Source organism: Egretta garzetta, unplaced genomic scaffold, assembly GCF_000687185.1.
Source record: "Egretta garzetta isolate BGI_Z169 unplaced genomic scaffold, ASM68718v1 scaffold598, whole genome shotgun sequence".
NCBI classification, from domain to species: Eukaryota; Metazoa; Chordata; class Aves; order Pelecaniformes; family Ardeidae; genus Egretta; species Egretta garzetta.
This window is the reverse complement of record NW_009260621.1, coordinates 3617790-3630688: the sequence shown is the minus strand read 5'-3', so window position 1 is coordinate 3630688 and position 12899 is coordinate 3617790. Positions and strand designations below refer to the sequence as shown.

Sequence of the window (12899 nt, the reverse complement as noted above, 5' to 3'; positions counted from 1 at the left end):
CTCATGGTGGAAGTCTTGGGTAAAGCTCTGGGGTTTTGGCAAAGTTCAGTCTAAATCTTCTAAATCACACTTCATTGCCTGGCCTTTTCCCATGTCAAATTATTAGAGCTCGGATGCTAGGCTGTGACCTTTTTGTGGTGTTGTAGAAGTATGAGCATCAGTTTTAGACCTAGAAAATAAGGAGAAATAAAGACTACTGGCTCCCATCTTTCACATCTAGGTGTTTTCAGATACTTTCTGAAATAGATCTTTAATAATGCTTTAATAGTACGTTATATTATAGAAGTTTTCAGAAATTTGATTCTTAAATTCCAGAACACTTCAATAAGCTGTAGATTCTTTTGTTTAATTGCATATGATATAGCCAGATAGTGCTCTGAGGGTTTTAAAAAATTAACTGTGTATGTGCATCCAGTTATCATTGGATATATATGAAATTATAGCAATCATTTATTTAAACTTTGCAAAGTTTCATCACCTATTTAAGCATCTGAAACAGATTAATTAAAAATATTGAAAGGCTTGATCAACAACAAAAGTTTAATTGATTTTGTTAGTTAATTTAAACTAACAATTTTAATTAGGGAGTTATGAAAGGATTATTACTGTTACTTTACACTCGAGTCTGTGATAACCCCTAAAAGTGCAATTACTGTATGTTTCTCCTAAAGCATTCAAAATTATTTGAAAACCTGTTAAAACCATTCATGATGCTTTCTTATGTAATTATTAAAATGCACGTCAGATGCTAAAATGTTAAGAATGACGCACTCTTTTGACAGTAACTGTGCTGTTGATCACAGAGAATCAGCCAGACATCGTGTGGACGTGATGCTTCCTGCTATTGTTTTTATATACTTATCAGAATAATAACATGCATTATTTTTATCAAGTTTGGCTGGTTTACATATGTTTTTAACTTCTCCTTATGTTGTGTTTTCAAACAGTCAGGAATTCGAGATCCCTGGCAGCCATCTTTCTACCACTTTCTAGCTCTTCTGTTTGTGATCGGGTAAAGTCTGAAGTGTGCAAGTCTTGAAGGAGCACAGAGTTGTGAAGTTTCATGGTCACACAACTCTTTTCAAGGTGCTTTTTTACCCTTAGGTCCCAAACGATTGATAGAACAGAATTTTTTGGCTTTCTACTTGCCCTTCAGGGCCAAGTGCTGGGTTTCAAGGCCAAGCTCTGGGTCCTGCACTTGGGTCACAACAACCCCATGCAATGCTACAGGCTTGGGGAAGAGTGGCTGGAAAGCTCAAATCTGCCTGGCAGATAAGAACCTGGGGGTGCTGGTTGACAGCCGGTTGAATATGAGCCAGCAGTGTGCCCAGGTGGCCAAGAAGGCCAACGGCATCCTGACTTGTATCAGGAATAGTGTGGCCAGCAGGAGCAGGGAAGTGATTGTGCCCCTGCACTCGGCACTGGTGAGGCTGCACCTCAAATACTGTGTTGAGGTTTGGGCCCCTCAGTTCAGGAAGGACATTGAGTTGTTGGAGCACATTCAGAGAAGGGCAACAAAGCTGGTGAGGGGTTTGGAGCACAAGTCTTATGAGGAGCAGCTGAGGGAACTGGGGTTGTTTAGTCTGGAGAAGAGGAGGCTGAGGGGGGACCTTATAGCCCTTTACAACTGCCGGACAGGAGGCTGTAGCGAGGTGGGGGTCAGCTTCTTCTCCCTGGTGATAGGACAAGAGGAAATGACTTCAAGTTGCTCCAGGGCAGATTTAGGTTGGACATTAGGAAAAATTTCTTTACTGAAAGTGTTGTCAAGCATTGGAATGGGCTGCCTAGGGAAGTGGTGGAGTCCCCATCCCTGGAGGTATTTAAAAGACGGGCAGACGAGGTCCTTAGGGATATGGTTTGGTGGTGGGATGGCAGGGTTAGGTTAACGGTTGGACTTGATGATCTTAAAGGTCTTTTCCAACCTAAACGATTCTATGATTCTACTAAGAAAAGTGATGTGACCCCCCTTCTTCCTGCATATGGGAATTTTCTCTTTTGAAAATGAGAATTGGATTTGTAAAAAGAGAAAATGACTTGCTACATTTTCGAGTAAATGATGCAATTTCAGCAATGCTGACTGCTGTCTTTACTGTGACTTTAACCAGCAGAAATCCCCTGGTGCAGAAAGGATACCAAGGCTGCCCTGCAGGCGGAAGTTGCAGTTTTCCACTGAAGCATCATTGCAAAATGAATGGTAGCTGTGGGACTGCAAAACAAACCCACATCCTCCTTGTAGCTCGAGTTCAGTGATCGTGTTCATTTCTCTGTTAACCACTAGTACTGGGGAAGAAAGAAAAGAAAAAGAAATGCAGGCAGCAAGAAGAAATACTAGGTGATACAAAAGAGGAGGGTATCAAAGAATGGGTATTTCACACCCTACCTAGCTACCTAAGCTGTGGTGGACATTAACCTAAGTACATAACCGAAGGCAGCGTTCTAGGGCTTTCAGGCTACTTAATATCCTTTATTGTCTAAATGAATTGGTTTCTTAATGTAGTTTGATAAAATAGAGAGGAACTTTTGCATAGAGGATGTGATGGAGTGTAGAAGGCATAAACAGAGTTCCAAACAAGGAGAGATTCCTGGAGATTTAGAGCAGCTCAAAAGCAAAAGAATCAAAAGGATTAAATTCATATCAAGTGAAAGATTATTCTTTTTTTTTTAAGAAATACCTTATTGCTGTCTCTTGCATTTAGAATTATTTTCCATAGTGAAGATTCTTCCTGCAACATATGGTTTGAAATATTTTTCTCTTCGATGCTATGCCACAGCTCCTTTTTTCACCTAAATATATGCAATAAATCCTCTAACAGCAATAATCAAGATCAGTGTGTGCAATCGGAGACACCTGAAGGTTGCAGCAGAATCCTATCATATCTTGTTTGTTTGAAAAATAACACCATGACTGAGTTCTGACTGACATGCTTACTTGCCTAAAACTGTTTTTCTGATGTCTACTTTTCTGCTTATCTGTATTTCATTGAAAGTGGTAATAATTATTCACATTACTTCTTCATGAGCGCATGGGGACAGTATCACCGGTTAAATTCGAAAAAGCAGAGAAAACAAATTGTTGATTGAAAATATACAAAGGAAGATTTACTCAGTTCTCTTCCAAAATGCCTAGACAATAAATCAGACTTTTCAATAAAAATTAAAATTAAATAAACACAAGGAAAATTGGAGAGAGTCATATTGCAGACAGCTGTGTTATGAAACATTAATTTGCTCTGAATGCCAGGAACATTTGTTATAAAGCAGCTGCCTATTTATTAAATATTATCATAGTGTGTTATCTACCATATTTCTACTTCTTGTGTTTTGAATCAGTATAAAACATGTTTAAAAGAGGACTTTAATATTTTTACAAATTACAAATAAGATGATGAATGAATGTGTTCAAGTCCCCTGCAAGGAATTTGGTTTCGTGGCCATACTTCTAAAGAAAAAATCAATGGCAAACCAGAAAACCGAAACATTCTGCTTAAAAATGTGAAAACACTTTGACAAATAAAGCCAGCAATGGAGAAATTATCAGTGGCAAAATTTTTACTTGAAAGGTACCTCAAATGTCTTGGCATATTCCATCGTGTTTCTTGAATATTTCTCCACCGTTATTAGAAAGTATCATGTGCACATTGTACTTAAAAACAAGCTGGCAAAAGCAATTGTTAGATCTGGTTTGTACCGTCACTTTAATAAAATGTTGTCTGTACTGAGTTGCCATGGGAGACATTTACACATTCATAATCCCTCAGGTATTTTCTCACAAAAATGGGAGCCATCTCTTCTGATTTCCGTTCTGTTGCTTCTTTACTAGTTCCTTGTATACTTCTGACCTTAGAAACCTGGGAAAAGAGTCCTTTGCCATGAGACTATAGATTAACCTCTGAGCATCATCAAAACAGCTGAGGGTGGGCTCGGAGATATTCTGAGAGATGTCGTTTTTGGTATGGAAGTCAATATTAATCTGTAGGAAGAAAGGAGGCGTAAAACCAGTGTCAGTTTGATTGGAAAGCTGAGGTCCGTTCATGTACAGGACACAGTCTGCATTTGAATTTCCTCCCAAATACCCTGGCTGATGCTAATAAGCAGGAAGGTCACCCCTTCATTTTCTAGCATACTGAATTCTAAATTTTATTTGGTTCTTAAAAAGATGGCACCACTGAAAAAAGAAGGGAAACACTTGCTTCTGATTATCTCATCTTTTTGCTAACCCAAATGCTATGAAGTACCAATTACCAAAGAGTAAATTAGAGATGAAGGTACTCAGCACCGATTTAGGTTTTGGCCCTATGTATTTTGTAAGGATTTTTTGGTTTTAATAGTAATAAGATGGCTTTCAATCATATGCAAGACGTGGGGACATTCAAAGCACGCTCACTGTCAATAGCAAAGACATCAGTGCAGAAGTTTGTAAGGGAGGAGAAGGTGAACAATAATTAATTAGCAATTTGTCCCTTCACAGTAAGCATATTTAAAATAATGATAAAATTGAATGCTGTGATGGACATTTTTGCAAGTTTGCATTTTAATTTTCATCGTGTGAAAAATACTTGTTGAAACGAACAGAATCATTAACATTCCAACATACTGGTACCTAAAATGCAGAGGAAATGGTGCTTATTGCACTGTAGAAATGGTTAGACAAAACAAATGATATTGAGCATATATTTCCTTAAATTTTAAGGTAAGAGTTTCAGAAGGTGAGATAAACCCATGCCTTGTGCGAAGAACATATTTAAAGTATAAACCATAAGGCATCTTTCTTTGCTTCAGAGTTCCATACAGTGTTTTCTACCTGGTAAATAATTGACCTCAAAATGGAAGTGCAACCACATTGAATTGTATTTTCTGTCATGCCTGGAAGCTTGGATCTGAACTTTCTACTTGATTCCCATCCTCAGTACCCAAAGGACACGCAAAAAACCTACTTACCTCCTTGGGAGCATCAGCTTCTATAAAGTCAGAATAAATCTTTTGGGCTTTTGAGGCGATCATAGTGGAGCACTTGGTCTTCTTGAAGTCCTCGCAGGCCAGCCAGAACTCTACATTCTCCTCACTGAACTCTGACTTCAAAAATGTCCTAAAAGCTGCCAAGCCATCTGGGGAAAAATGCATGAGATGATGGGTAGAGGAAAACTGAAAGATCGATGCAGATTATATGTATATCTATACATGTGTGCGCATGTATAAATATCTGCAGTATAGATAGCGTAACTTATGTGACTGATACAGTTCTGCTTGTCAGCCCACAATTAGGCTTAAGAGGCTGTTGTGGGAGAAATAAATAGGAGGTGAAACTATAGTGGTGATAAGGCGACTAAGAGAATTCTTTCAGAGAGTTACTGATTGAGGAATGCTCCCAATGCCTGCCTGCTGTGGTTTGGTCTCTAGCACTGACACAGTAGTCAAAAGGGGATCCTGGATATTTTGGTCTTCACAAGGATTTGTAGAGATGAGGAAATTAGGATTTGCTGCTGACCCCTGGTCTAAGAACCAAGCAGAAAATTAAGCCATATTGTAGTAGCGTGCTCCTCTCGGAGCTGAGTTTAGCCTGCCTAAGTAGTGCTGCCATCTCCTTTCAAGTAATGATTAAGACTTGGATGAAGAGATGGACCCTCTCTTTTTTTGGCTTTTTTTGTGCTTCTAAGAGGAAAAATTAAACAAAGAAGGGTTTGTTTGGAAGAAATTGTTTTAAAACTAATCCAAATCACAAGCTCTTAGAAAAGAAAGCAGACAGCACCCAAATATAGTTGTGTTAGTCAAGTTAATATCAGAAGCAGTGTGGTGGCACCCCAGGGTCCAGGCCACAAATTTACCGCAGGAAAATGGGGCAGGGGCAAGGAAATTTTTAAGTTACATGTGGTTTAGGGTTTCGGGTCAGTAGGAATGGGAACTCTTGGAGAAGTGACTTTAGATATATTGGAAATAATCGGGTTTTGTTTGACTGAAAGTCAATGCACACCACATATATTTCTTCGTAACAGAAGGAAACTAAGAAAAGGTTTCTGGGTTTTTTTATTTAAAAAAAAATGGGAAAAAGAGACCCATTGCACGGAGAGTTTAACAACTGCTATCTTCATAAAACAAAACTCTTTCATAACACTTCTGCCTTCCTAAATGCCCCTTAAGCATTGGCCAGAATGTGTATCGTGCTTGCAGCCTGGAGAAACATGCCCCTTCACCTTTCAGCGCGGCCGCTCGCATGCCTCCAGCAGCAGCATTGGTGTGGTTCAAAGCACGTGGAGAGTTGAACTGGAGAGCAGTGTGAAAACCTGACAGCAACATTTGTGAACTGGCTCGACGCACATCTTTAAAATAATATTCTCCACTTACTTCTTACCTTTATTAGCTAGTAGTGTATCCACAGACTCAGACCAGGCCATTGTTTCCCCAGTGTTTGACCTGTGGAAACAACATCTATCCTTGAAAATAGCATTGTGATCTTTCGCCTGCGCAGTCTGTGGTAGCTGCTCTACTACTTGGCTACCTCCTTGAGGGAGCAGGGTGAGTAACTCATGTTACCCTATGCACTCAATAACAGAAAGTCAACAAAAAGTGTGACACACAGTTATTTTAAAGTGTAAAGAACCATATAGACTCATAAAGTACCGTGTTATTTGACATTGGCAACTGGATTATTCATCCCGGAGATAGTAGTAATGCTTGCAATTGGTGGAATTATAGTAAAGGCATAGGAGGGATATTAACGTTCTAGAGCGTGCTCTGAATTGCTTCTCGAGTTCAAATGGATTAACCATTAATTTATATGACACTTTTCGGTTGGAATGAGTAGAATTATCTAAAATGTCATCACGCTAACAGTGGTAGGATAAATGGGCATTATTTCAGTTTCTCGGTGGTGTAAAAAATTGAGTAAATTCATAGTTTTGGCTTTTCCTTTGTAACTTGCTGTAGGCTTCTGTTCGAAACGAGACATGGAACTGAATGGGCCCTTGCTCTTACAAAGCCTGGGTGCTCTGAAGACGTTCAGGCTGGTTCAGAAGCAAGGCTCTTTTATTCCTGCAAAATTATGTTTTGATTAAAGTTACCATTGTATTACTTTTTAGTTTAAACATCCCGCAGAGAAAAAGAATCTCCCTTACCAGCATTATTGTTATTGCTTGCACTTTTTGTCATGAAACCTTGGAAGAATATGATTTCTTGAAAATGGAACATTTGCTGGAAATGTCAGCATGTGCCTACCTGCTTTCCTGCATGCCAGTTTTTCTATTTGATTTTCTCAGCTTTTTGGCAGTCAGTGAGTTTACAGCCTCAGGCATCTCCAAATGAACTTAGCCTCATATCTACCATTCAGTGACAAGCAGGAATAAATCTGGTCATCTAGCTCATATTTTGGTTTAGAATAAGGAGCATGCTTCATTAATAAACCTCAGTTCAGCGGTTTGTAACTGAAATTTTTTTAAGGAAAATTTTGGAAATAAAAAAATTCAAATCATACAAATGTCCTTGGCCAAAATTTTTGAGCTAGAAATGTCAAGTGTTAATCGGCTCTTCTTGTAACCTCTAAAGACAGGTAGTAAAAGAAATTTGTTGAGCTGATATCCTATTATCTATGGAACAGATTCAGTAGAAGGTTTTATCCCAACTTGTTTTAAATTTTAGTAAAATTAATGCATATTATTTTTTCTTAAACTTAAAAGTATTAAGGGAATGAAGATTGGTTTACTAGCATTTTGCACTTGTGAAAGATCTTGAACTAAAACAAATGGTTCAAAGTGCAAGGCCAGAGCAGAGTAAGGAATTGATTTCCTCCCCCCCTCCCCATTTTGGACACAGATTTTTTTATAAGGAGTCACGTCAACTCCAGAATACCTGCAAGAATACCTGGAGAGGTAGGTAATAATTAAATAGATTGGTATCTCATGTTGCTTTTGTTGAAACTGTTACATTTTATACAAGTAGTAGAGATGTTTTAACCAAAGAGATAGGAAATCAACTTTCTAATCCTCTGGTTATGTATCTTGTATAAGCTATGGTAGGCAGGGGGTTTGAAACTGAATTTGCATTCTGTGTGAATATAGTAGTCACTTGGCATCTCGGCAGCTCTGGATTAGTTTGTGTGTATCTTCTCTCTCATTTGGTGGTAAGAAAGGGGGAATTGGAAAATTTGGCAACATTTTCTTTTGTTTCAGTGCAAAATCAAAAAAAAATCCAGGATTTTTGATGGAAACAGAAACTTTATTTTCTGACTACACCCTGTTTCCATTTGAAAAACCTCACAACTTAATTTTTATGGAGGTTTGTCATTCTGTACTGAAAGGTTTCTCTCAGTTGGTCTTTCTGGTTTCAGACACAAACTCATGGGGTGTAATTCTTTCCTACATCATGCCTAGGTCTTATATTCACATCCCTTAGGGAGGACAGGAGTTCACCCTACCTAAAAGTTGAGTAGGTCATCCTTGGCTCAGCAAAGCAGCACAAGCTGCAGATGCTCCACAGTACCGAGGGGTGGGAAATTTGGGCGAGTGGAAAACAGGGTGGAAAAGGCTCTGCCAAAGCACAGCACCTGCCTGCACGTGCCGTGCTGCTCTTTGCTCCAGCACGATAAGAGCAGGTATTCTCAAGGCTGGCAAGATGCCTATCCATCAGGAGAGCATTTTAAAGTAAACTTTGAAGTAAAGTTAAGTTCACCACGCTTTTGTCTGTCTGACCAACTGGTGTCAGTTTTATGCAGTCTTATCACCTTTATGCTGACTATTGGCTTCCTGCCACTGTATATACTAACTTAAAAAATAGGCATTTTAGGAACTAAAAGGCTCTAGAAACTTATAAATGGACCAAACACTTTAAAATATTGGACCAAACAAGATAAAATATTACAGGTTTTCCTAATTTGCGAAAAAACCCCACCCTAGGATTCTGTAAAAAATATTTGATATTCCTAAGGGGATTCTGAGAGCTCAACTATCAAAACCCTGCTTTGAAGTATACAAATTAGTTTGAGAGCTGTATTCCACAGCCATTTCTCAGCATTGCCAGTAATGGTATTTTCTAATTGTAAATTTATAAAGAGATTATATGACAGTGTCACCCTATTACGTAGCTGTAGTTATAATTATTACAACAGATTGTGGCATTGACATGTTGACAAGCAAGCTTTTTTGCAGCTGACAGTTTACTTGTAGCCAGACTGCACAAAATTATATTTAAACAAAAATAATAAAATTATGCATATTTATACATGTATATGCACACATACGTGAGGGAAACCAGGGTGCAAATATAGTCAGTCTGTATTGAAAACACAAATGAAAATGAAGTGTAGCATTATGTAGTATTTTGGGAGACATCCTGTGCTGATGAAATTAATCAGCAGAGAATTTATTTTAGTAACTGTAATAAACATTTATCAAATATATAACAAATTTTCAGGTTGCTCAGTAAATATTTACTAGCTTTCTTGTCAAACAAAAAAGCAAAATGAAAGACTGGGATAAAACAGGCAGCATCAACCTAATTCTGCTTCTCTTCCTTATGGGTAATATTATTTGGTTTAATATTTACTTATCACTCAAGAGAATTATCTCACTGACCTCAGGGGACTTACTTAAATGGAAATGGCAAGCAGAATTGACAAGGAATCAAAATAATCATATCCACTTTAAAGGGGGAAGGAAAATAAAAGCTGTCCAGACTATTCAAAAGTTGATCACCCCATCCCATAAACCTCCTATGATTAAAATAGCCATAAACAACAACTCACTTCACTGGCATTTTTTGTTCCACTGTCTGACTGTCACAGGTAGGGCAGAATTTCTTTTTCTGACTGATCTTCAAGCTGAAGGTAACGTGACAGCAGGAACAACACAATTAGCATGTGAACAACCAAACGGTACAATGCAAATTGACAAACTGTTTGTAACACTTCCTTTAAAATTATTTCTTTCAGAAACATGGCTTATTTTTTAACAGTGGCCATTCTAACTTAATCTACCAAACACAATTTTAATTAAAAACAATTTATATGCAAATATCTCTCAAGACATATTTATGTTCTGAACAACATCGGACCAGACAAATCATCTTGAGATTTTTTTCTCACTGGCCATTTGGCTTACTGACTGCGGAAATGAAAAAAGGAAAGACCTAACTAGGAAATTCTTCACGATAGTTATTTACTTTCATACTGTATCTGCAAAGCTTATCCCTCACCTTATAAATCTTGAGGGTCTAAGGCCCTTGAGCCATTCTCTCTTCGGTTTATTCATACAAGGTTTATCGCAATGGGACCAAAGAGCGTTGGGGCGGCCATCATTTGCACATTGATGCTGTTACAAATAATGGGATTGTGCAGAAGTTGATACCTTCAGTGCAGTGATTTTTTTCTACTCTTATGGAAATTTCATTCTTTGTGCCATCTTCTAGGAACATCACTCTGCCCCAAAAGCATTGTCATGTAATTTTGTCTTTTGCTCTTGGTAATTATTCTTTCCTCCTCAGCTCTTTTCTTTCTATGTTCCTTGCTGTCCCTCACTCCCCTGAACAAGCAGGCTTACTGATTGCCCCCTTCCCTCCCTCCAATCTTGTCCTGCTGCCTAACCCTTTGCTCACCCTACCCAATGGTTCCCAATGTCTCCACTTGATATAAATAAATTTCCAGTGGTTCAGGAACAAAGATCCAGCTGTCTCACCTGCAGAATATGGGATTTTTGTTCTTCTCGGTTAAAATATTTTACACCAAGTAGAGCAGCCTCAAGAGTTTAGGTCCCATTTGGTTTCTCTATATGGTGTAGTCACACACTGAGCTGGCTTCTGCCTGACTGAGGACAGTCTTTCTTATTTTACCTATGCCTATCTTCTAAGGTAAGAAAGAAAGACCCAAGCACCACATGTCACATGTTGACCTTGGCAACTTTCAGGGGTTATTCTCTATCCTCACCTTTGTGGATCTGTAAAAGAAGTTTCAGGCCGAACTATTGGATGAATTTCACATGGGACAAAAAAAGATAGTGATCTCATTAATAGTGCTCCTGAAAGTTGAAATCAGGATGGGATCAGATAGAGAGAGGTGGCTTACTGGGATGATCGGGAGAATTGAGCTGTCTTGCAGGAGAATAAAAGACTTCGGTTTGACTGTAAAATGAAAACTAAGTGGAGCTATGATGGCTCTCTGTGAATACCGAGGGGTAACCCAGAGAGAAAAAAGAACTATTTTAGCTTGATGATCATATTGTCAAAAGAAAAAAAAATTATATAAATAGCCAGTGAATAAACTTAGGCTGGAAATCAGAAGGCTTCAGAAAAAGTGTTGTTTTTAACAGTCTCCCAGTAGAATTTTTATCCTCTCTACTCCTCTGTACTTCAACATCAGAGCTTCATATGTTTATGAAAGAGATGATTTTAAATTGTTGCCTTTGATAATAGGAAGCTAGAAACGATGACCCAAGATACCCCTTTGAGTCCTACATAACACTAAAAAAGATTCCTGGCAGCAAAATACAAATTCTTTCTGCAATTTCTTACCTTTGCCTCCACTTGCTTCTGAAAGTTATAACAGAAGGAGAGAAATACGAATTATCATCCTGATTCTCTTCAGTGCTGCTTATTTTCCTTAATCAGTTATTTTTTCTTATTTCCACAGTGTACTGCGGACTGTAACGCTGTGCCAGACAGGACCAAAACCCTTCCGTGCGTTGTGCTGGTAAGCCTAACTTCAGCATCTTACAGGTGGAGAGGAAACCTTCAGTGTCTGCATTTATGTTAAATCCTTTGTGACTGATTCAGTCCCAGGTTTGAGCTTTGGTAAAAGAGGCTAAACATGATACAAAATCCAAACAATATTTATTTGTAGAGTTTCTGGCCTGGCAGACTGTGGATAGCTACCACTTGAATTTTCTAACAGTGAGATTGTCTCTTTGTCAATTATTGTTGAAATAGGACCTTTTTTTTCCTAATGTTATGCTTTGTGACTGCTGGTCTACCTTGCTCATGTAGCAAACAAGAGGTTCTTCTGCAAATATGTACAGGTATTTACATGCATTACTGTGTCTTGTCATTTTTAGGAAGGGACTTGGCTTTTAAGTGCCCTAGGTTCTCACTGGGAAGTGGCCAAGATTTAGAAGCAGTTCAAAATAGGTGTTGAATTTTCAGCCAAGTAATAAAATTCTAGATTAAGGCCTGATGCAAGTTTCCTCCCGATTCCTTGGTGTAATGCCAGTAAAGTCAGTGCAGTTACAAGGACAGAGATGACACCAAATTAAGCAACACATCATTCTTGGTTGATTGCATTCATTTCTCAGTGTTTACCCTGTGTCTAATCCCCATGACTATACCATTCACCCACCTTAGAACTGTGATTATAAAATGACTTATGTTACGTTATTGAAGAGGTAATATCATTCTTGTTATATAATAGTCCCATCAACTCCTGTGAGGCTATTTATGGGAGGGAGGGTTGCAGGATGTGTGCCTATTTTTTTATAACCATCTGACTGAATGGCACATTACACGGTGGTGAAAATCCCTCATAGCTTCTTTGTGGTTTTGTGAATTGTGATCAGTAGCCCACAAAATGCAAGAGCAATCGGTTTGCATCCATCTAGTTATTCTGTGTGCTAGTCGGAATACTCATGGGTTTTGGCATCCTTCTGTGGCTGTGAAGGCTGACTTAAAAATATCTATCAGCACTGAAAATCTCCAAGAGATGATCATGTCTGTATTATTCAGACATCAGGCAATTAGATAGAAATTTTTAAAAATGCATTTTTCAGGTACTGATCACAATTCACAAACCCACAAAGAAGCGATGAGGGATTTTCACCATTGTGTAATGTGTTGTTCAGTGACTGCTTAGTCTATGTAAGCTGATTGTATTTCAGGTACACAGCAGGTAATAGAGCGGCTGTTTTTTTTTTATTATTATTATTATTATT

The 12899-nt window shown here is 38.4% G+C and overlaps 1 protein-coding gene across 6 annotated transcripts in view; it reads right to left on the bottom strand.

The window, feature by feature from the left end:
* Positions 1 to 2950: 2950 nt before the first annotated feature.
* The window catches only part of LOC104132082 (regulator of G protein signaling 21), a 20225-nt gene continuing 10276 nt past the window's right edge, over positions 2951 to 12899 (bottom strand). Inside the window, exons 3-7 of one of the 6 annotated variants that reach the window (XM_035900771.1) lie at positions 11491 to 11779; positions 9731 to 9805; positions 6347 to 6423; positions 4939 to 5105; positions 2951 to 3970 (exon numbers count right to left, since the gene is read on the bottom strand). In XM_035900771.1, coding sequence (XP_035756664.1) covers positions 3767 to 3970; positions 4939 to 5105; positions 6347 to 6423; positions 9731 to 9741 — 459 coding nt within the window. In that variant the 5' untranslated portion in view covers positions 9742 to 9805; positions 11491 to 11779 and the 3' untranslated portion in view covers positions 2951 to 3766. Of the gene's footprint in view, positions 3971 to 4938; positions 5106 to 6346; positions 6424 to 9730; positions 10475 to 11490; positions 11780 to 12899 lie in introns of those variants that run through there. The other 5 variants (XM_035900772.1, XM_035900773.1, XM_009645332.2 and 2 more) reach the window with 5 other exon arrangements.